We start from the raw sequence: 23,321 nt of genomic DNA on the forward strand, positions 1-23,321 counted from the left end.
GTCATAGAGGCTTATAATACAAACATTTAAAAATTATCTTACAGTATTGGATACAGATGTTACAAGTGAGATTGCAAGCATTCCATAAAGTCTAAATTCTAAGCACATGTTTATAATTCTAATACTTATTTAAACCATACTAACACACAAGTGAGCCAGGCCGATTTTAGCTGTGTATTTATCAGTGTTCCATTGAGGCCGGGGATGCTTGGCATGAGCTGGCATCTGGTCTGTCAGAGTCACAGTGGTGTAGTAGATTTGAAGAGTCTTTTGATGTAGGTGGTAGAAACACTGCTTGAGTAGTTTTTAAATGGGACTGGACAAAACACTGAAGAAATTGTTATTGGGGCCAACCCTGCTGATAAGATGGTCACCTCTAGCTCTTACCATTATGTGACTCTACTTGTGATATAGCAGGTGTGTAATGAAAAATTCTAGTTTTGCGAGAACAGGATAGTGAGTTGAAGTGAAATATACAAACGGGGGAGACCGCCAAAGGTTTCTTATAAGCCATTGAACTATGAAACATCTATTTTTCACCTTCCTCTGTAGCATGGGGCACGGTTCACTTGCTGAAGGATTCTCTCTCTGCTCCTTGAAGTCTTTAAACCATGATTTGAGGACTTAAATAGCTCAGATATAGGTGAGAGGCTTATCACACGAGTGGGTGGGTGAGATTCTGTGGCCTGCGTTGTGCAGGAGGTCAGACTAGATGATGATAATGGTCCCTTCTGACCTTAATATCTATGAATCTATTTCCTCTCCCTCACGCCCACAATGTAATTTTAAAATAAAACATGTCATTTGGATAGTTAAAAACAATAGACCTGATTCTCATGTACAGCCAGGCCTCTTTAAAATGCTTTGGCAGTGTCAAGGAGCCTTAAAGTGAGTAGAACAGCAAACTATGTCTCCATGAAAGCCCTTTTCACTGACAGAGTGGTGCAAAGTGGCCTTGTTGTAAATGAGTACGAGGCCCAGTCTGTTTAATAGACCATTTTAATTTTTATTATGGGATGGCCCAAGACTGGACTGGGCTGCTCAGCAGTGAGGCACCCGCTATAGACCAAATGAGATCTTGAGAAGGTGCTCCAGTGATTTGGTTGGCTGTTCGTCTTTGTGACTTTTATTGTTTGATCCCACTACATACAATGAACTATTCCATCCTTACAAAAAGGCTCTTTTAACTGGCTACCAGAGCCTTTAATCTGTGAATTAATCCTATGCCTCAAAGAGCTGCTTTGGGCCCTGTTCTGCTGCCATTGAAGTCAATGCCAAAAAGTGCATTGATGTCAATGGCAGTTGAATAGGGCGCATCTCACTTTCCTTACTCCTCTCCCTGCAGAACCCTGCCACATTAGCTGGTCACCTGATGAGAGCAGTATCTCCACCTCTGTATCCCCATCCCATGACCATCTTTCAATGATATGTGAAGGAGATGCCTCTCTGAGAGAGAGTGAGGATGAGGGTCTGGAGCACATGCAGAATATTCATGCCCTTTATGGAAGGGGAAATTAAGTACTGTGAGCATGCTTGCACTAATGTGGTTGCGATGGGTACTACTCACAAAGCAATTCAGCAAGAGCCAGAGAGAAAAGTGATCGTCCTATCACAGCGGCCAGTAGTGACATATGGGAGATTGCCTTGGTCTGTCTCTCTCAACTCCTTACATAACAGCTCTCCTGTTACCCCTCTGCCACTGCTACTTCCCCCATTCCCTCTCTGATTCCCTCCCTGCTGTTCCAAGTCCGTTGCACTGTCACTACAACCCTCATTTAAACTGCGGTCAGGGAGGTAGGTCTCTGTTCTGGGTATGGTTGTTGTGTGTTTAAAATCTTCTATCTTTTCTCTCTCTTCTAGGTACCTGATTAATGTCACCTTTGAAGGGAGGAATTTGTCCTTCAGTGAGGACGGCTACCAGATGCATCCCAAGCTGGTGATCATCCTTCTAACCAAGGAGAGGAAATGGGAGAGGGTAGGATATGTTTGGAGACTCTTGGACTAAACTGGGAAGGAGGAGGGTGGTGAAGGTGCTCATCAAATTAACCCCTCTCTCTTCAGGACTTCCTTGTACCAAAGGGTGACCAGCTCCTTACTTCCTCTGAGGGTCTGTGGGAGCTGGATTTGGGTGTCTCCAATAATACAAGGACACCATCTCTTCTCAAATGTAGGCCACCAATACATTATCATATTAGTTTGCATAAAACGTTCATAGATTCACTCATGGTTCCCTTCAGCGTCCACTTTCCTGTTTTACGTAATAGAGTTCAGCTCCCTACAGCAGAACCACTGACAGATTTAAGGACAGCCTTGAATGGGGACAGTCAGTCGAATGGACCCCTGGCTGTAGACACTGCAGTTACCAGCTTCGCCTTATATATGACATGAGGACTAGAACTCAGGAACTTCAGCATCAAAATCGCAGGCCTTTACTAACTAAAAGAGATACAACATTAGCTATCCTTTGTATCAAGGTTTAGGACTTCAGCCACTAGAGAGAGACGCATACAATTTTCAATGGGATGGGGTGTTAGGTGCAGCTCCATGTATGACATTTTAGGTAAATTATTTAATGAGTTCATTTGCATCTTGGAAGATGGAATTTCAAGATAGAAGGCAGCTTGGGTGAAAGTAATCATGAAATGATCGAGTTCATAATTCTAAGGAATAGTTGGAAGGAAAAAAGCAGAATGAAGAGAATGGACTTCAAAAATGCAGACGTTAAGAAACTCAGAGAATAGGTAGATAATGTCCCCTGGGCAGCAAGTCTAAGGGAAAAATGTTCAGGAGAGTTGGCAGTTTTTTTAAAGAGACATTATGAAAGGCATAAGAGCAAATGATCTCAAAGCATAGGAAAGATGGGAAGTCTGGTGAAAGACCATCCTGGCTTAACCAGGAGATCTTCAATAAACTGGAACTCCTAAAAGAGTAAGACAAAATGTGAAAACTAGGTCAAATTATGAAGGATGAATATAAAAAATCCCCATTAACATGTAGGGACAAAATTAGAAAGGCCAAGGCACAAAATGAGATTAAACTAGGTAGGGACATAAAGGGTAACAATAATACATTCTACAAATACAGAATAGGCCCATCACTCTCTGAGTAGGAGAGAATATAACAAAAATGCAGCAATGGCCACAGTATTAAATGTCTTTTTTGTTTCACTTTTCACCAAAAAGGTTAGCACCGATTGGATGACTAACAATAGCGAACATCAGTATAAATGGGGTAGGATCTAAGGCTAATCTAGGGAAGGAAAAAGTTAAGACTTACTTAAACAAGTTAGAGGTCTTCAAGTCAGCAGGGCCTGATGAAATACATTCTAGTATGCTTAAGGAATTGTCTGAAGAGATCTCTGAGCCATTAGGCATTCTCTTTCAGAAGTTGTGGAGGATGGGCGAGATCCCACAGGACTGGAAAAGGGCAAATACAGTACCTATTTATAGAAAGGGGAATAAAGACCAGTCAGTCTAACTTCAGTACCCGGAAAGATAAGGGAGCAAATAATCAAACAAACAATCAATTTGTAAACACCTGGAAGATAATAGATGATAAGTAACAGTCATCATGGGTTTGTCAAGAACATGTCATGTCAAACCAATATAATATACTTTGATAGGGTAACAAGCATTTTTGATAATGGGGAAGCAATAGATATCATGTATTTTCAACTTTAATAAGGCTTTTGATACTATATCAGAAACAAACTAGGGAAATATAGCTTAAATTAACCTACTATAAGGTGAGTGCATAACTGGTTGGAAAAACATACTCCGAGAGTAGTTATCAATGGTTCACAATCAAGCTGGAAGAGCATATCGAGTAGGGACCCAGAGGGGTCTGTCTTGGGTCTGGTTCTGTTCAATATCTTCATAAATGATTTGGAAAATGGCATAGAGAGTACATTTTTAAAATTTGCAGACAACACCAGGCTGAGGAGGGTTGCAAGTGATTTGGAGGACAGGATTAGAATTCAAAATGATCAGCACAAACTGGAGAAATGGTCTGCAATAAATATGATGAAATTCAATAAAGTCAAATGCAAAGTACTACACTTAGAAAGGAATAATCAATTGTAAAATACAAAATGGGAAATGATTGCCTAGGAAGGAGTACTGCAGAAAAAGATCTGGGATTTATAGTGGATCACAAACTAAATGAGAGTCAACAATGTAATACTGTTGCAAAAAAAGTGAACGTCATTCTGAAGTGTTGTAATTCTTCCATTCTATTCAGCACTGATAGCTTATGCTCAAATAAATTTGTTAGTCTCTAAGGTGCCACAAGTCCTCCTTTTCTTTTAGCTGGAGTATTGTATCCAATTCTGGGCACCACACTTTAGGAAAGGTGTGGACAAATTAGAGAAGATTCAGAGGAAAGCAATAAAAATGATTAAAGATCTAGAAAACATGACCTACAAGAAAAGATTGAAAAAATTGCATTTGTTTAATCTGGAGAAGAGAAGACTGAGGGGGCACATGATAAGTCTTCAAAGTACATAAAAGGTGGTTATAAAGAGGAGGGTGATAAACTGTTTCCCTTAACCACTGAGGACAGGACAAGAAGTAGTGGTCTTAACTTGAAGCAAGAGCGATTTAGGTTAGCCATTAGGAAAAACTTCCTAACTTTCAGGATAATTAAGCACTGGAATAAATTACCAAGTGAGGCTGCAGAATCTCCATCACTGGAGATTCTTAAGAACAGGTTAGAAACAAACACCTGTCAGGGATGGTCTAGATCATTAGTCCTACCTCAGTGCAAGGGACTGGACTAGATGACCTATCGGGATCCCTTCCAGTCCTACATTTCTATGATTCTATGATATTTCTAAAAAATTTGCATCTAACCCTAAAGTAAAGGAGGGATCAAAAAAGGAACTGGGGTCAGCTGAGAACAGGGGGACAACTCAAGAGGGCTTGGAACAGGAGTGAGGTAAAAGGTGCAGTAAAATGGAGTTGGGGACACACCGAGCAGAGAACCACACACAGTGTCCACTGATGCAAGAAGCTTTGAAGTGGGGAGTCAGTGGATGCTGCCCAGAGGAGCACTGTAAATTTTAACAGCGAGGGTAATTAACCATTGGCAATTTTAAAAATCAAGAATTGATGTTTTTCTAAAAGATCTGCTTTAGTTCAAATGGGAATTATTTCTGGGAAGTTCTGTACCCTGTGTTGTACAAGAGGTCAGATTACGTGATCAAAATGGTCCCTTCTGACCTTAGAATCGATGAATCTAAAACTGGATGCGTGCATGTGCAAGGCCCAGGAAAATAGCACCACAGTCACAAAGGGCATTTTTATGAGTGATCTTTCTTCTCCTGCTTCTAAGTGGTCAGCTTGACCAGTGCCATAAGGAAGTCCATGGGGAGACTGTGGGAAAGTCTGATACATAGGGGCCACTATACATCTATTATGCTGGAATACCTTTTAACCCTGGCTGAGCGGAGCTGGATTCAGACTGGTGACCCTCGCATGAAAAGCTTTGTAACTCATTAGCAGCACCCTAGATTCATAGGTTCGAAGGCCAGAAAGGACCATTGTATAACACAGGTCAGAGAATTTCCACAAAATAATTCCCAGAACATGTCTTTTAGAAAAAATCCAATCTTGATTTAAAATATTACTAGTGATGGAGAACTGATAAATTGTTCCAACGGTTACTCGCTCACTGTTAAAAATGTATGCCTTATTTCTAGTCTGAATTTGTCTAACATCAGCTTCCAGCCACTGGACTGTGTTATATACCTTTCTCTGCTAGATTGAAGAGCCCATTATTAAACATTTGTTCCCCATGTAGGTACTTATAGGCTGTAATCAAGTCGCTCCTTAACCTTTTCTTTGTTAAGCTAAATAGATAGAGTGATTGAGCTCCTTGAGTCTAAGACATGTTTTCTAATTCTTTAATAATCTTCACTGCTCTTTTCTGAGCCCTCTCCAAACTATCAACACTCTCTTGAATTGTGGACACCAGAACTGGACACACTGTTCCAGCAGGGGTTGCAGCAGTGCCAAATACAGAAGTAAAATAACCTTTCTACTCCTACTGGAGATTCTCCTGTTTATGCATCCAAGGATTGCATTAGCTGTTTTGGCCACAGTGTATCATTGGGAGCTCATGTTCAGCTGATTATCCACCATGCCCCCCAAATCTTTTTCAGTTACTGTTTCCCAGGATAGAGTCCCCCATCCTGAAAGAATGGCCTACGTTCTTTATTCCTAGATGTGTACATTTACAGTTAGCCCTATTAAAATACATATTTTTTGCTTGTGCCCAGCTTACCAAACAGTCTAGATTGCTCTGTTTCAGTGACATCTCCTCTTTATTATTTATCACACCCTCGATTTTTCTGTCATCCGCAAACTTTGAGTGATGATTTTATGGTTTCTTGCAGTTCATTAATACAAATGTTAAATAGTGTAGGGCCAAGAACTGATCCCCACAGACACCTCTTGAAACACACCTCTTTGATGATGATTCCCTATTTACAATTAAATTTGGAGATCTATCAGTTATCCAGTTTTTAATCCATTTAATGTGTGCTGTCTTAATTTTGTATCTTTCTAGTTTTTTAATCAAAATGTCATGCAGTACCAAGTCAAATGCCTCATAGAATTCTAAGTATATTACATCAACACTATTACCTTTATCAACGAAACTTGTAATCTCATCAAAAATAGATATTGAGTTAGTTTGATAGGATCTATTTTCCATAAACCCATATTGATTTGCATTAATTACATCACCCTCCTTTAAGTTTTAATTGAATCCTGTATCAGCTTCTCCATTATCTTTCCCATGTCATGAGCAAGACGTGGGCAGTGAGACCTAATGGTCAGAGCAGGAGTTGGGAGTCAGGCTGAATCAGCTACCAGGAAGTCAGAGTCCGAGATGGGCTAGTGGGCAGAACAAGAGTCACACATCAGGAGGCAGGAAGGATTAGGTTACTGTGAGAACAGAGTCCAAGACAGGCCAGAGGATGAACTGAGAGTCAGGCGTCAGGTACGATTAGATTACCAGAAGATCAGGGTCGGGTACCAGGTTACAGATGGCAATCGAATAGTAAAGTTGAGAAAAAAAACAGGGTTGGAAGTTGGAGTCTAGGGTCAATCGCAAGCAGGGTCTGGTGCAGAGACAAGCAGGCTGTGGTGTTCCTCAGACACCCCGTTATGACTTCCTGGTTTAAGTACTGGCACCAGCCAATCAGTGGAATGTAAGGGGCTGCCACTCAGGTCCTGCTGGGCAGTACTTCCTGCTGAGCTCAACCTCACAAGGTCTTCCCATGGGAGCCCAGTCTAAGCCTCCTGTGGTGATGCAGCGGCATCAATAGCCCAGAATCCCCATGGTCCCAGGTTCCAGCCCTGCAGACTCTAACATCATGCCCTCTTTCAGGCCTCCCTTCATGGTGGTGCTGGCCCAACCTTGTCTGGGTGAGACTGGTGGAATTCTTCCAGCAGGTCTTCCAGCAGGTCAGGGGTGTAGATGTAGGAGGCAGGCTCACAAGTGCATTCTTTTGGGTCATAGTCTTCCCAGTTCACCAGACAGTACAGGCAGCTCTTGGGAATTGAGGCTGGCACACACTTTGTATTCCTTGTGATCCTGGATTTTGACTGGTGGAGGTGGCAGTGTGGTTCAGTCGGAAGGAATTCTCAGTACAGGAATTCAGAAGGGAAACATGGAAAACTGGGTGTATTTTGAGAGACTGGGGAAGACGGAGTTTGAAGATAACCAGATTAATCCGCTGGCATATTCAGGAAGGGTCCCAGGAATGGATGGCTCAATTTATGGGAGAGTTGCCTGGTCTGGAGGTGTCTGGCAGTGAGCCATACCTTCTGGCCAACTGTAAATACTGGAGCTTCTAGTCGCCGATGGTCTGCATATCTCTTGTAGGCCTCCTTTGCCTCTTCTAAGTGGTTCTTGAGTTCTTCCTGAATAAGATGCATCTGTTGGACGCAGATGTTGGCAGCAGGGTTTGGGGAGGCTGCTGGTAACACCGGGTAGAAACCAGGGTGGAACTAGTAATTAGTGAAGCAGGGGCTCTGACCCGTAGAGGGATGGTCAGCATTATTGTAAGAAAACATATGGCATATGTTTGACATATGGCAGGAGCATAGACCAGTTATCTTGATGATAATTTACAATGCATCTCATGTACTGCTCCAGTACTTCGTTCACCCATTCTGTTTGTCCCTCTCTGGGAGGTTGGTATGCAGTGGGGGTGGATATGCAGATACCCAGCAGCCTGAACGCTTTGCACCAGAAGTGAGAGGTGAACTGTGAGCCTCTGCTGGGGAACTATGTGGTCTGGGAGTCTGTGGAGCTGGACCACGTTGTTCAGTAGGAGTTGGGCAGTAGTCTGAGCAAAGGGAAGCTGATTGCAGGGCATGAATTGGGCCATTTTGGTCAGGCACTCCACAACCATTAAGATTATGGGATGACCCGTCAATTGGCTCCAGCAGGTCTGGTGTATGTTTCAGCTGGAGGGGGATCTGGAGGGTTTTGGCTGCCTCAGCATCTATAAAGTTGGCAGCAGCCTAGGGGTTTATCATTGCTCACTGTTGAGGAATCTGCTGCACCTGCCCCAAGACCTGGAACTGAAGTAGCAACTGGAAATGCGGGGTTCCCAGGTCAGCATGGGTGATGCGTGAACTGTTGGCTGGGGGTAACCTCCAGCCCCGCCCCTTCCCCATTTTCTGGAGCCCAAAGCCCCTCCCACCGTGGCCACTGGCCTAGTCCCATGGCTAGCCCCCCAGTCCCAAAGGAGCACCCAGAGGGTGTGCGGCCCCAGCCCCGGAGCACGGGAGGGCAGGTGGCACGTGGCCCCAGCCTCCACAGCCCCAGCTGGAGCTCTGGGGGCTGGAGCTGCTGGAGGACTGGAGCCGCATGAAGGGAGTGGTCACAGCAGGGGGCGGGGCCACGCCTGGCAGTTTGGGGAGGCAGAGCCTCCCCCAGCCTAGGCAACCCGCCGCCCATGCAGGTCAGATTCTACTTGATGACGGTGGGGTGGTTCTAGAGCAAGGAGGTCTGGTGATGCCCAGACTGTATCCCCCTACTGGGTCTGGGCTGGTCTGTTTCCCAAGTTCTTCCAAGTTGGGCAGGAGGCAAGGGCACGTCCTGCTCTCTCACACTAAAAACAGGTTCAGCTGTTGTCGAGGTTCTGTCTCCTCCAGGGTCAGACGTTGGTGACCCAGGTCAACTCGATTGGTTCAGGACTCGGTTCTGCAGGCCTCGGTGTAGAGGGAGGGCATGGAGGTGTTGGCCACCCCTCCCTTCCTCCTTCCATTTACACAGTCAGGAGTCCATGCACAGGGTAAGATCAATCAAGATGTCTAGGTGGGTGGGGTTTTCAGTGCGAGCTAGCTCGTTCTTTACCTCATCATTGTGCTCCCATCAAAGCTGGTAAAGTTGGGCTGCCTCATTCTGTTCAGCACCAGCCACAAGCTGTCAGAAATAGGTGGCATAGGAGGTGGCTGACCTTTGCCCCGGTGAAGCTTCCAGAGCTTCTGCAGAGTGGATGTGATACAGGCTATTGAAGATGGTTGCAAAGGCTTGCAGGAAAGCATCCCAGTCAGAGAGCACTGGGCTGTTCTGCTCCAACAGGGAGGATGCCCAGTCAAGTGCTTCACCAGACAGCAGGCTGACTACTAGCCCCACCTTAGTCTGGTCTGTGGGGGTACACTCAGGGGCAGAGCAGGAAGAGCTGCCGGCATACAGGTAACCCCAGAATTTCCCGTGATCGCCATTGAAGTGTTTGGGCAATGATACCGCAAGGACTGGTTGAGGCAATGGGCGGTCTGTTCAGGCTCATAGTGTCGCTGCTTCTCCCTGTGAGCCTGCAAGCTGCTCACGTAGGGTCTGTGCCTCAGCAGTGAGCTGTGCCACCTGAATCTGTGACCAAACTAGTTGCTTGCGCAGGGTCTTTACTTTGAGTGCATACTGCATAGCATGGGTCTGTAGTGTGAGGTTCTCCTTCTGCAGACAGATGACTTGGTCCTGCAGATCCTGGGCTCTCAGGGAGCTGCTGGTGGGAGGGCAGCCTGTCTCTTCCATCATCAGTGGAGGGGATGGATGGATTGGGGGGGGGGGAGGAGGGTGAAGGTGGTCTGAGCAATCTGTCATATCTGAGACCTGGGCGGTCAGACCTAGTGGTTGGAGCAGGAATTGGGAATCAGGCCGAATCAGGTACCTTGAAGTCAGAGTCTAAAACAAGCCAGTGGGCAGACCAAGAATCAGGTGTCAGGAGGAAGGCAGGGTCAGGTTATCGGCAGGTCAGATTCTGAAACAGGCCAGAGGGTGAACTGAGAGAGTGGTGTCAGGTAGGATCAGGTTATCAGAAGAATGGGGTTGGGTGCCAGGTTATAGACAGCGATCGAATAGTGAAGTCAAGGACGAACAAGGTCTGGAAGCTGAAGTCTAGGGTCTATTGCAAGCAGGGTGTGGTGCACAGATGGGCAGGCACTCTGTGTTGTTGCTCAGATAGCTCCCCTTAGTGGCTTTCTGGTTTAAGTATTGGCACTGGCTAATGAGTGGGCTGCAATGGTCCACCACTCGGGTCCTGCTGGGTGGTACTTCCCGCCAAGCCCAGCCTCAAGAGTCCTCCCAATGGAATCTAGCCTAAGCTTCCTATGGAAATGCAGAGGTGTCAGCAGCCCAGAACCCCCATGGTTCCAGCCCTGCAGGTTATAATGGCCTGGGATCAATGTCGGGCCTGTAATCACAAGAGTCATCCTGTTTACCTTGGCACAACATTAGCTTTCTTCCAGTCTTCTGGTACTCCCCTGCTGTTCCAAGACTTATTGAAAATCAACATTATCAATCCAGTGATCTCCTCAGCCAGCTCTTTTTAAACTCTTGGATTCAAATTATCCAGACCTGCTGATTTAAACATCTAACCCTAAGGCGTCCAGTATGCAATACATCCTAATGTTACGCCTTCAAGAATAAGTCTTGCTTCCTGAAAAGATAAATGTATTATATAAAATCCTGACCTTTTTAGAGCTTACAGAGGCAGGCTCTTCCATTCCCTGAATATATAGGGTGATTTTTCCGACATACAACTCTGTCACATACAGCCATATTCTATAGTCCAGTGCTCCACCTTGTTCTTAAAGGGATAGATCCCATCAACAAAATACAAACAACCTTGTGGGGCGCCAGGAGTTGTCCCCCACCAGTTCTAGGGGTGTTCTGAGCAGGGGTGGGGAGAGGAAGAGTCATGTCCAGAATGGTCCTGCACCTGTCAATTCCCTGCTGTTGCAAGCTCTATAGGGGCTATGTCAATGGTGAGTGCAACTTGGGGCAGCCCTTAGGCTAGCTTGTTCTGGGGGCCAAACTGGATTTTGCAGTGCCTGAATAGAAGAGGCAGACGTTCCCTCCCCTGTGACCCTAATGCTGTCACATTGATGAATCTCCTCCTGTGTCTTTTAGACAGACTGATGCTACAGAGGGCTGGCAGTCATGACAGAACAACCATAGCAACCATTTTCTGGAACAGATCTGTATCCCTGAGTTCTTCAGCTGATGTACTCACAGGCGGTATTTACTGTTATAAGTAAATGTTCCGCATTCATTCATTTGACTCACTTCTTTGTACACAGCTTTTGTTAAGGGCAAAAGTTCACACGCTAATGGGGCATGTGCTCTCTCTCTACTTCTTAATTAGTCAATTAGTAGAGCTCCCTCTGCACTAGCCAGGCTCACTCTGTATGTGTTTAAGTTCATGTGCTCCACAACCAGGACTCAAACGGGACCCTATATTGTTTACTAAGAGTGGGGCTAATTCACAGTCATCTTGTTTGTTCTTCAATGGCCTTGTCTGGCACAAGATGCGCTCCGGGGCATGTTGGGGGATAGGTGGCTGGGGATTCCAGAGAAAGAGTACTCCAGGTGCTTCTATATCCTGGCTAGTTGCCAGCTGCTGCAAGGTCAATATTGACAATGGATAGTTGAGCACCAAGAATGGTGGGAAGCAAGTCCACCACTCTGTCCCTATGCAGGGCTGTGCACCAGTGTGAGGTAAACTGGGGCCACGGTCTCTATTGTGAATCCAAAAAGGAACGTCCTGTACTGGGCTGAGCCATTAGACTCTAAGCTGAGTTGTATCTGCTGGAAGTCGCTCTTTGTGTATTCTCCAGCAGGCAAAAGCTGGTGCTCCTTATAAAAGAGCACTGTAGTATTCTAACTGCAGCATGGGCAGTTACTGAAGAATATTATATAGTTTTTATAGGGGATGGAGGTGCCACATCCTGGCACAAATTACAGACCCATTCTTCCTGGTGCACATCTGGGCCTGGGCTTTTTGAGGCAAGGGCGAAGCTGGCATCTCCCAGTGCAATGAGGCCTAGATCTTCTGAAACCAGTTCTGGGGCAATGCTGCCCAGAACATCATCATGACTAGCACAGCCAAGTGTGGAATCAGGACTGGTGCTTCCTGGTGCATGGTTGGGTCCACACCTCTTCAATCAAGTTCAAGGTGAGTGCTTGTGGCACATCATATGGATTAGTAGCTCCTAATCCGTAACTTGGCTGTTGTTTCATAGAATCATAGAAATATAGGGATGGAAAGGACCTGAATAAGGTCATCTTATCCAGCCCCCTTCACTGAGTCAGGACCAAGTAAACCTAGATCATCCCTGACAGGAGTTTGCCTAACCTGTTCTTAAAAACTTCCAGTGACTGGGCTTCCAAAGCTTCCCCGAGAAGCCTAGTCCAAAGCTTAACTACCCTTATAGTTAGGTTAGATACTGGAAAAAGTTTCTAAATCTCCCTTGTTGCACGTTAAGTCCATTACTATTTTTCCTACCTTCACTGGGCAGGGAGAACAGTCAATCACCATCCTCTTTATAACAGCCCTTAACAGATTTGAAGACTGTTATCAATTCCTCCCCTTCAGTCTTCTTTTCTCAAGACTAAACATGCCCAATTTTTTTAACCTTTCGTCATAGGTCTTGTTTTCTAAAACTTTTATAATTTTTGTTGCTCTCCCCTGGACTTCTCCTCTCCCATTTGTCCACATCTTTCCTAAAGTGTGGTAACCAGAACTGGCCGCCATACTCCAGGTGAGGCCTCATCAGTGCCAAGCAGACAAGGACAGCTACCTCCCTTGTCTTACGCACAACACTTCTGTTCATACATCCCAGAATATTAGCCTTCTTCACAACTGCATCACATTGTTGGCTCATATTCAGTTTGTGATTCACTATAATCCCCAATCCTTTTCAGCAGTACTACTGCCTAGCTGGGTATTCCCCATTTTGTAGTTGTGCATTTCGTTTTTTTCTTCCTAAAAAGAACTTCGCACTTGTCTTTATTTAATTTCATCTTGTTGATTTCAGACCAATTCTCCAATTTCTCAAGGTCATTTTGAATTCTAAGCCTGTGCTCCAAAGTGCTTGCAACCCATCCCAGCTTGGTGTCATCTGCACATTTTATAAGCATTCTGTCTACTCCATTATTAAAGTCATTAATGAAAATTATTAAATAGTACCAGACCCAGGGCAGACCGCTGCAGACCCCACTAGATATATCCTCTTCTCTGGTTATCTGGGACCTCACCCGTCCTCCATAAATTCTCAAAGATAATTGCTAATGATTTAGAGATTGCTTCCACTAATTCCTTAAGTACCCTAGGATGAATTTAATCAGGCCCTGCTGATTTGAATACATCTAACTTATCTAAACATTCTTTAACCTGTTCTTTCCCTATTTTGGCTTGGATTCCTTCCCCCTTGTTGTTAATATTAATTGTTAAATATCTGATCACCACTAAGCATTTTAGTGAAGGCATTAAACACCTCAGACTTCTTGATGTCATCCATTGTTTGCTCTCCTTCTCCACAAATTAGTGGACCTACACTGTTCTTCCTCTTTCTCTTGCTCTGAACGTTTTTTATGGAACCTCTTCTTACTGCCTTTTATGTCCCTTGCTAAGTGTAACTGATTTTGTACCTTAGCCTTTCTGATTTTCTTCCTGCATGCTTGTGCTAACCTTTTGTATTCACCCTTAGCAATTTGTCTGTTTCCATTTTTTGTAGGATTCCTTTTTGATTTTCAGGTCATTAAGAGCTCCTGATGGAGACTGGCCCCATATGAGTATTTGGGACCATGGCTCTGTGTGCTATCTGTGCTAACACTTCATGATACATCTCTGCTGCTTGGCACAACTCTCCAGACAGCTTTGGTGCAAGCACTTTTCCAATAGCCCGGACAGAATTATAGTTTCCTGTCAACCTTGACTGGGAGCTGCCTGGGGAGTGTAGCTTACTCTGATCACATCTGCTTCTTTCACCTCATTAACCTTCTCTTTCATTGATTGGTACAAGGCAGGCGGGACAGGTTGGAATCTCTCCTGGATCAGGGCGTGGTCTGTAACAATCCAGTGCTATATGTGAATTACACATCCAAAATTGGCCAGGTGCTTGGAGATGGCAGCGGAGTGTTTCTGAATCAGCTAGATCAGTTCTCTCTGTTCTTTCATAATCTGTGCATTACCTATGTCTGTCTCTTGTAGCCAGGCCTCCTTGGGGCTTTTGCTAATGCTGTCTGTAAGGCAATGGGGGAAATTCCAGCATCTGGTCTCTCAGACATCACTGCATCCTCCCAGTCTAGTCAGAGGACTTGTAAAATGGTTTGATTGAGGAACAACTTGATGCAGGACTCCCAGTTGGCATCTTCCCTTTTCCGACAGGGAGCAAACTGTGAGTCATCAAAATTGAGTTTGCCTCTGTGCCAGGGTACAGGTCCAGCTGGGTGGTATAATATTTGCCCCAAAGCCAGTCTTTGTCTTGCTTAGGAGGAGAGTTTTTATGTTCAGTTCTGTCTATAGAGGGTGGATGTCCCAAATCCTGGTGTCAGGCTGTCCAGAGTAGCTCATGATCATGGGAGCCAACCTCAGGGCAGACTATCAAGGAACAGGGCTGGTGGCATGTTCTATAATTAGATTTCACTAACCAAGTAACAGGTGTGAACTCCTAAAGTGCTGTAACAGCCTTACCATGGAGTCACAGACAGTCCCATTGGGCACTCCCGGTCTATTTTGCCATGTAGGCAAACTTGCCTTTGTGATAAATGGCCCCTTACACCTAAATCACACCAATAGTCAGGTTACTCCTAGTCCCAAAGGACGAGTCACTTATCTCAAACCAAAGACAACATTTGTAGCCAATCCTGTAATAAACTAACTAAAGATTTATTAACTAGGAAAAAGAAATGAGAACGATTTACAAGGTTAGATCAGGTAAACATACATACATAAATGAGATTGTCTTAGAGTCCAAAAGATAATAGTACCTGCTATAATGTGCAAGCTCTATATGTTCTTTAGGACGAACCACAGACAAGCAGCTTGGGGATCCCTTGGTCCTCTCCAAATTTCAAGCAACATAGTGATAACAATTCTTCTTTGACAGGGATTTCTATAACCTCCCCACCCCCACCCCCAGTGTTCAAGCTGTGATGGGATGAGGGCTTGCGCACATCCCCTCTTCATGCGTGTGGGGGAAGCCATCAACAAAGTCTTTTTTTGTGCACTCATGTTCCTCAATGGCTTGTCAGCTGTCTATAGACCATCCTTTGTTGGGCAGGCAATGACACCTCTTGTGGTAAACTAGTTTTTCACACTTGGTAATGCTTCTCCCCTGCCTGAGGAGATTTACTGTTTTAGCAAACATTTTTTATAGTTACAGAGCAAACACTTATTACCTTTATGACATGGGATACAGATATTATCGTAATATTAATACATGCAGCATCCTACAAGCATTTCATAAAGTCCAAGCACTGAACATATTCTTATAACTCTAATATCTATTTTAACACACAGGTGAGTCAGACTGGTTTCCAGCTATGCATTTGTCAATGGTCAGTGAGGCCCAGGGGTCTTGGCCTGAGCTGGCATCTGGTCTGTCAGTGTCAAGCCTGGCCTTTCCAGTTTTGCCCTACTTCTTGGTGAAGTGCTGGTAATCATGTATTTGTTTGGTGGTGTTCTGCTGCACCTTGCAGAGGCAGCGGAGGGTCACAAGCCCCCAGGGCTACTCAGTTTGTCATAGCCGTGCCAGAGCAGATTTACGCCTAGACCAACAGAGGGTAACTCATAGTTTGCATCACTCACAATGATCCCCTGTTGGTGAAGCATTTTGGAAGTATGTATCCCACAGAGGGGATGCTGAGCTCATTCCCAGCAGCTAACGATATCCAATTTTGGGGGGAGGGGGCTTGATAAGATCTCTGGCCACCAGTACTGGAGAAAGTTTCCCTTCTGGATAGTAGTCACCAAGGATCCAGTGTCCAATAATGCATCCATCTGCACATCACTGAAGACAACAATGACTGGGCACTTGCCAGCGAATTTAGACCACTCCCAGTCTGGTATTGGATCTAGTAGTTCTCCCTTCAGGGTTAGAGCCCACGCCCTGAGGACTCCCTCTTTTAAGGCACTGCCTTTTGTGAGCCCCTCCTCACAATGTGGCTAGCTTCCCCACACTGCCAGCAGATGGGTTGGCCCTTCTTGTCAAACTGGACAGAGAGCCTCCTCCCAGGGCTTTCCCTTCACTGCCAAGTTTGCATCAGATCACTGGTCAAAATCTTCATCTGTTTACACACCTCATCTGTATGCTTAGACAATTCAGCCAATGGCTTCCTTAGGGTGGGCCCTGGGGGGAGAGTGATAACTCTGTCTTGGATGCTGAGCTGCTTCTTGCCAAGCTGTTTCTGTGTCCCAAGTGGTGAATGTCACCCTGTCTAGAGTGGCTCACGACCATGAGTGCCTGTCTCAGGGCAGACTGTCAAAAACAAGGCAGACACCCCAAACTGGCAGTAGGTTCTATAATTAGATTTCACCCAGCCAGTGACAAACCTGAATGCCTGGATCACTGTAACAATCTCACCATGGAGTCACAGACAGTTTCCTTAGACCAGCATTTCTCAAATGCGGCTGCCATGTCAGCATGCAGCCACCAGAGGGTTTTTTTGAAGCCATGACAGCCTCCAAAGCATGGGGGGAGATTGGGGGTGGGGCAAAGCAGCCTCCCTCCCCTGCAACACCCAACTGTTGCTCCCAAATAGCTGTTACCAAGGGCAGTGAGGTGTGCTGCCATGTTGTTTTGCACTGGTACTGCCAGCAGAGATCGGATCCCTGCACTGCTCAGCCTCCTTGGAGACTCTGGGCAGCGCCTCTGGAGACACGTGGGGTTGGCATGCGTGGCACAGGAGGTGGCTCTTATCAGTGGGGGCAACTATGGCGTTCAGACGTTGGGGCGCTTCCCTGGACAGCTCCTCTGCTCCCACCCAGCAGGGGCACAGGGAGCCTGGAACCCTGCAGGTGGCCGGTGAGTTCCCAACCCACCGTCTCCGCGTCGGACTTTTGCTGAAGGGCCATGGGAGGCAGTGACAGAGAGATAGGTTTGTCAGAGCAGCTGCCAGCAAGAGTTGTTGGCCGTATTCTGAGGCCACCAAAAAAACTGCTGTCAGAACCCCTGCCTTAGACTCCCCAGTCTATCTTGCCACCCAGGCAAGCTGGACTTGGTGATAAATGGTCACTTACACAAAATATCACAAATATTCAGGTTGCTGCCAGTCCCAAGAGAGCAGTCACTTACCCCAGATCAATTTGTATCTGAAATCTCACACCGAACAACACCTGTAGCCAATCCTGTAATAAACTAACTTAAAGTTTTATTAACTTGGAAAAAGAAATAAGAGATTTATTTACAGATTAAAGTAAGAAAACATATACACACAACTGTGTTGCAATTTAAATTCTAAGAGTGACAGAGTTGTTGTGATCTGTGAATTCAAAATGTCTTTCAGGGTGGACCCAAGAGGCAACCCTTGGGGATCTCTGGCTTCAGTTTGGTGTCTCTGGCCCTGTGAGAGTTCAAACAGAAAAGTGATGGAAAATTTTCATGCAACTTTGTTTTATTTCCTTCATTCAGCCTCCAAGTCCCTAGGATGAGCTTCCTTGCATGTAGCATTTCCAAGATGTGACAGGGCCATTCACCAGTCATTTGTATTGTGATGTTCTTTGATGGCCCATGTGATTTTGATAGTTCTTCTGGACAGGCTCATCCCATCTGAGTTCTCAAGTTTAGAGCAAACATTTTCAAAGTTATTAAGCAAAACGTACATATTTCCTTACCGCCTGGAATAGAGACATTACAGATAAGATTAATGCATGCAGCAATTTACAAACATTCTACAGAGTCTAAACACTGAATACGTTCTTATAAGACTAATACCTATTTTGAGCAACACTAATACATAAGTGAACTAGTCTGGTATCCAGCTATGAATTTGTCAGTATTTAGCTAATGCCTGCAGCCTTGGCAAGAGCTGGCACCTGCCCTGCCAGCATCACACCTACATACAGTCCTTTTATGGCAATGAAAGATTGGATTGCCATTGCCAATCATCCTTGTTTTGCTAATTTCCATGTGTACATGGGGATTTATGACTCGCTGTCCCTGGGGAGATGTGACACATGTATTTGTTTTACACCCTCTTGGCTATAGTGAGTGATTCTCTTCTGATTTAAATCAATATTTACACTGGTGTATCTTCACTAAAAGCAGATGGATTACTCTGGATTTAAACAGGTGTAGCTGAGATCAGAATTTGGACCTATATATTTTTTATTTTTGCAGAGTATCTTTTGTGGACCTTAATCTAAGGGCTTGTCTACACTGCGACGTTGTCTTTCACGGGTACTTAAAAAAGACCCTGCCCCTGCGTGAAAGACAAAAGTTTTGCCGAGGCAAGTGGCAGTGTGAATGCAGCTTTGTTGGCAGGAGTGCTTTTGTTACTAAAAACTGCTTAGACAAACCCTAAGAGACGGTAATTCACTCAATCCCTTGTTTCTCATCAGGCAGTAGACTTGCATCACAGAATACACATTTTGTGGGTACTTCACACACAAGTGAAGGTCCCATAGACACTTGATCTATTTAAAATATGGTGCCTCTGCTGATTATTCTGATTCAGTCAGAAAACAGGATCATAGTTCTACATCGATGCTCACTTCTCCAGACAAGGCACTACTTTGAGGCCAGCTGTAACCAATCAGCAAAAAACACACTCAAGGCTTTTTTTCATCAGTGGATGAATGGAAAAAAATCCCTTGAAATCTTTAGATTAGATTTTCCCATCCTACTGTAATGAGCCAGTTCCTCTCTTTAACCAGAGAGGGGACAAGCTGGATTTCTCCTCATAACCACTGCAGTGTGCGGGTGTAAGCTCTTTGTTCTTTCCTTTGCATCTTGCAGAAGGGGCTTCCAGTTTCGTTCATTTCTACTGTGGAGCATATATTTTATGATTCAGGAGCCTGTAGAAAAATATTATGGCTCCTCTTTGCTAGGCCCTGCTTACTCCCTGGCTACTAGAGGGATTCTTACATTGAAACAATGACAACTTTCTGGAAGGGACCTTGCCGTTACTGCAAGTCAAATACTGGAAAATCTGAAGATCTTAATTAACAAGTGTCCACACTTAACATGTCCATTACAATTTAGTTGCCTGCTTGTCTCCTTGGTCAGGCTGACATTGTGATCAGCCCAGAATTGTGTTAGATGGACTGTTGAAATTGTACTGTCTAGACTCAAACCTGTACTTGTCCTCTATAGTCTTAATACATATTCTGATAAGAAGCCCATCTCCCTCACCACTTATACACTTTAAACTGTGGGCCATCGCTATTATCTATGGCTAATCTGTAAACAAATATTTGTAAACACTATTATCTGTTGCGTGTTTGCTTTAACATCCTTTGATAAAAGGTGTCACAGTGATCAGTATTATTTATTATTGTAGGATCACCCCGCTTCTTAAAATTGATGGAACAGCCCCAACTTTAATGATCTTTACTGAGAGCCAGAGAACATAGAGAGCCAATCTTATTCGAGATGTCAAAATGTGGTGACAACATCAAACCTCCATGGCAGTCACAAGTGATGGAGTTGCATCACTGTGAGGGTGTCTTTGCACACTAAGAAAAGGAGTACTTGTGGCACCTTAGAGACTAACCAGTTTATAACAGGAAGTTGTTGACATCACAACCCAACATCAAACAGCCACAGCATGTCATGATCTCTTCCCCTGCCCCTCTCCACATATGAACAATGCAAACAGATGATAATCTAACATAGCTAGGATTAGCACACTGTACAGCAAAACTCATATCCCCCCCCCCCGTCCCCAAATACATAGCCCTGCGTTTGAAATCATTAGAAGGGCCAGAAATTAACCCAAAGCCAAATTCACTTCAAATTCAAAACAGCTGCATTGGAGGAGGTGGTTATTTTTTTAATTTTCTAATGACATTTGTTGGGCAGAATATGCAAAAGGCAGTGGGGAAAGAAACAAGGGAACTTTGGCTGCTTTAACATTTGAAAGACGGGGTTGGGGGGAAACCACCAACAAACTGAGCCCAGAGCAGCTGAAAATGCGGGCTTAGCTTTTGCTTAAGAAGACTCACAGAGAATGAAAGTGCTCCCACACCCCGAGGATGTGTTTTCATCTGTTCTATTGCATTTGCTTGAGACAGCATCTCATGTCGACGTCTTTGCTTGGCCCATGAATTCTCTGCCTTTTCTATTTTTATATTTGCTGAGTTTTATTAACTGGGGGTGGTGGTTTCGTCCTTTGGATTTGGGGAAGGGGGCGGGGATGCTGTTGCTCTCACTTTCATATTCAAAGGGCCCTGGATTTGTTTTCCTCCTCCTTATTTTTTAACAACCTGAATTTGGTGACCAGCATTTGCTTTCACTGGGGTTTAAATATATTTGGCCAAGATTGCTTTCGGATGCATTTAAAATAAGTTTCCCTCATGCTGGCATGGGTTGAATTAAATTGTTTTTTCAAAGATGAGCTATGTTCGTCACCACACTGCTGACTTTGTTTCTCTGCACTAGGGCTACATCTGTCACACTGTCTGGGGGTTTCCTGATTGGTTTTTACACCATTCACTCTGTTTGTGGTGGTGGTGACTGTTCCATTGTCAAACAGTTTTATCTTGGTGCGTCTCTGGACCGTCATTTTTTACCAGACTGGGACTGTGTTTCTCTCTCTGGTTGTCACCATGTTGGAAACACTTGTCATCCTGTCTGGTGTTTCTTGGTGTGATTTTTTTTTTTTCTTCAATGCTCACATCATGTTTGTCTACCCAACATTTCTCAGGGTGGGTTTCACAGTGTTAAAACTGGTTGTCACCATAGCTCCTGTGTACTTGAGTTACTCTTATTGCTTGTGAACTCTGTCATGCACTTGGCCTCCTCAGTCTGAGTGTGCAATATGTTCAGTGCTGTTTGTTTTCCTTCTGTCTGAATTGTATTTTCCCTGAATAAGTAATTTTTTTCAGCCTGCCTTTGCTAACATTAGACCCTGGGGTTCACTCTTTCATTGCTGGAGTGTCTGTAGCTGCTCTTTGGACTCTCTTCTGTTTGAAGGTGTCAGGTGCTGACTGACCTGTTTCTCACTCAAACATGCTAGGGGACTGTGCTGTCTTTTGCTGAGTCAGGAATTTGTCCAGTCTACTTAATTTTCTTCTGGTGGGCTGATTGTATTCTGCGGCATCTCTTGCCACACTAAGTCTGGCATATTGTTTGACAGGCTTTTTCCTTGTTCTTGTTTAGCTGTCCGCTTGGTCTGCATTTTGTGTGAGTTTCTGATGCTTGTTTCTTTTGGGTTTATTTCCTCACAACTGTAGATGATAATGACTTACATTTCTATTGTGCCTTTCATCCAGAAGGCTCCTAAGTGCTTTACAAAATTTACATCCAGGCATCATTTCACCATTACTAACGTTCAGCCACCTTTGGTGTGAAATGTGCTGGCCATTTAATGATACAGAACAACACAACACTATAGTCTACGACAAGAAGGAAAGAAGAATACAGTATCTAGTTGAATGTGAGAGAAGAATTTTAAGTAGACAGCATAGATTTAGCTAAATTGCACTTTTCCCCACAGATGTCTCGTAACACCCTTGCTTGTGGGGAAAGTGACATGGGTTTTTTTTAACGACCATGAGCAGTCAAGAGGTTGTCTTTATCTCTCATCCAATAGATAGTAGCTGCAGCATCAGAACACCCTTTGGCACCATGCTGGGGCATTGCTTCAGCAATGATGCTGACAGAGGGAAGATTGCCACTTATTGAATCACCAGCACTACTTCTGGCAGTACCTGAGGTTTCCTTGAAGATTTCCCACCCAAGGGATGACCAGAACTGATGCTGCTTAGCTTGTGAGAGCTGACAAGATCATAGAACACAATGGTGTAAACTGGAAGCCAAGCAGTGGATTCAGGTCTCCAGTTGCCCGCTATCTGAAATATTCTACAATTGACTTACCTTTATTCTGTGTGCCCTGAGCCTGAGCTCTGTTGCTTTACTGAGTCAGATGTCTTTCTAAGCCTGGCCTGGCCACTTACTTCAGACTGAAGTTTTATTTCCTTCTTTGTTGAAGTGGGAAATATTTGCTTTCCTGCTTAAATGCTTGTTCATTTTCACTAAGCCTGGGCTTCTTTGTAACACTGCATTTAATTATGTTTGCTCTGTAAAGACTGCTTGGATTATAGCCGTCTCTAAAGTCTATAGGCCCTCTGCCTAGAACTGAGGTTAATCTGTGGCCTGCTGCTTTCCTTGTGATTGATCTTGGAGCTAGACTGGTCTTTATCTATGTTCTTACAAGTACCCCTGTCCCTCTTCTTATGGGTGTATTGATGCTGCAGACAAAGGCATCACGGATGACTGAACTGCGGCCTGTTGTCCTGTGCAGAGTGCGTACCCATATTTGAACAGTTGACCTACCCCTTGCCTCTTCTTCTGTGTGTTGGCTTTGGAATAACTTCTGTGCATGTGTCAATTTTCCTGGCACAGGGATCTGTCCATTGTCCGGGCACCTTGCTCCAGCTTGGGAATAGTGAGGAAAGATTTAAAAAAGCCCAGTGATGAAAACTGTATGAAGGCCCAACTCCATTAGAAAGTCCCATCTCAAATAACCACTTTAAAATAGTCCTGAAAGTTTTCAGTGCAATTTTATTTGAACGGTAGCTAAAACCAGGGTTTTACTGCACCCTAGACTGGTTGACAAAGAGACGTTTCACTCTCTCTACAGTATTGTCGAAGAGGGACTAAGGGGAAATATGATAATTGTCTGCAAATATTTGTAAACAGCAAGGAAGGAAAGGCCTTCTTTAGGATGATCCAAGTGAGTATAATGAAGAGTAATTGGATGGGATGAAATTAGAGCAGAGGTAAATTAAGACTGAATACCAGAAAACATTTCCGAATAATGAGCTCTGTTAGAACATGAAATCATTTTCCAGGGAAAGT

General features: G+C 44.5%; 1 protein-coding gene across 1 annotated transcript in view; it reads left to right on the plus strand.

Moving 5' to 3' along the window:
* GRIN2B (glutamate ionotropic receptor NMDA type subunit 2B) overlaps positions 1-23,321 on the plus strand; it is a 276,730-nt gene that overhangs the window by 169,674 nt on the left and 83,735 nt on the right. The window contains exon 4 of the mRNA XM_073327319.1: positions 1,861-1,975. Coding sequence (XP_073183420.1) covers positions 1,861-1,975 — 115 coding nt within the window. The remainder of the gene's footprint in view (positions 1-1,860; positions 1,976-23,321) is intronic.

This window comes from Lepidochelys kempii, chromosome 1, assembly GCF_965140265.1.
Source record: "Lepidochelys kempii isolate rLepKem1 chromosome 1, rLepKem1.hap2, whole genome shotgun sequence".
NCBI lineage: Eukaryota > Metazoa > Chordata > Testudines > Cheloniidae > Lepidochelys > Lepidochelys kempii.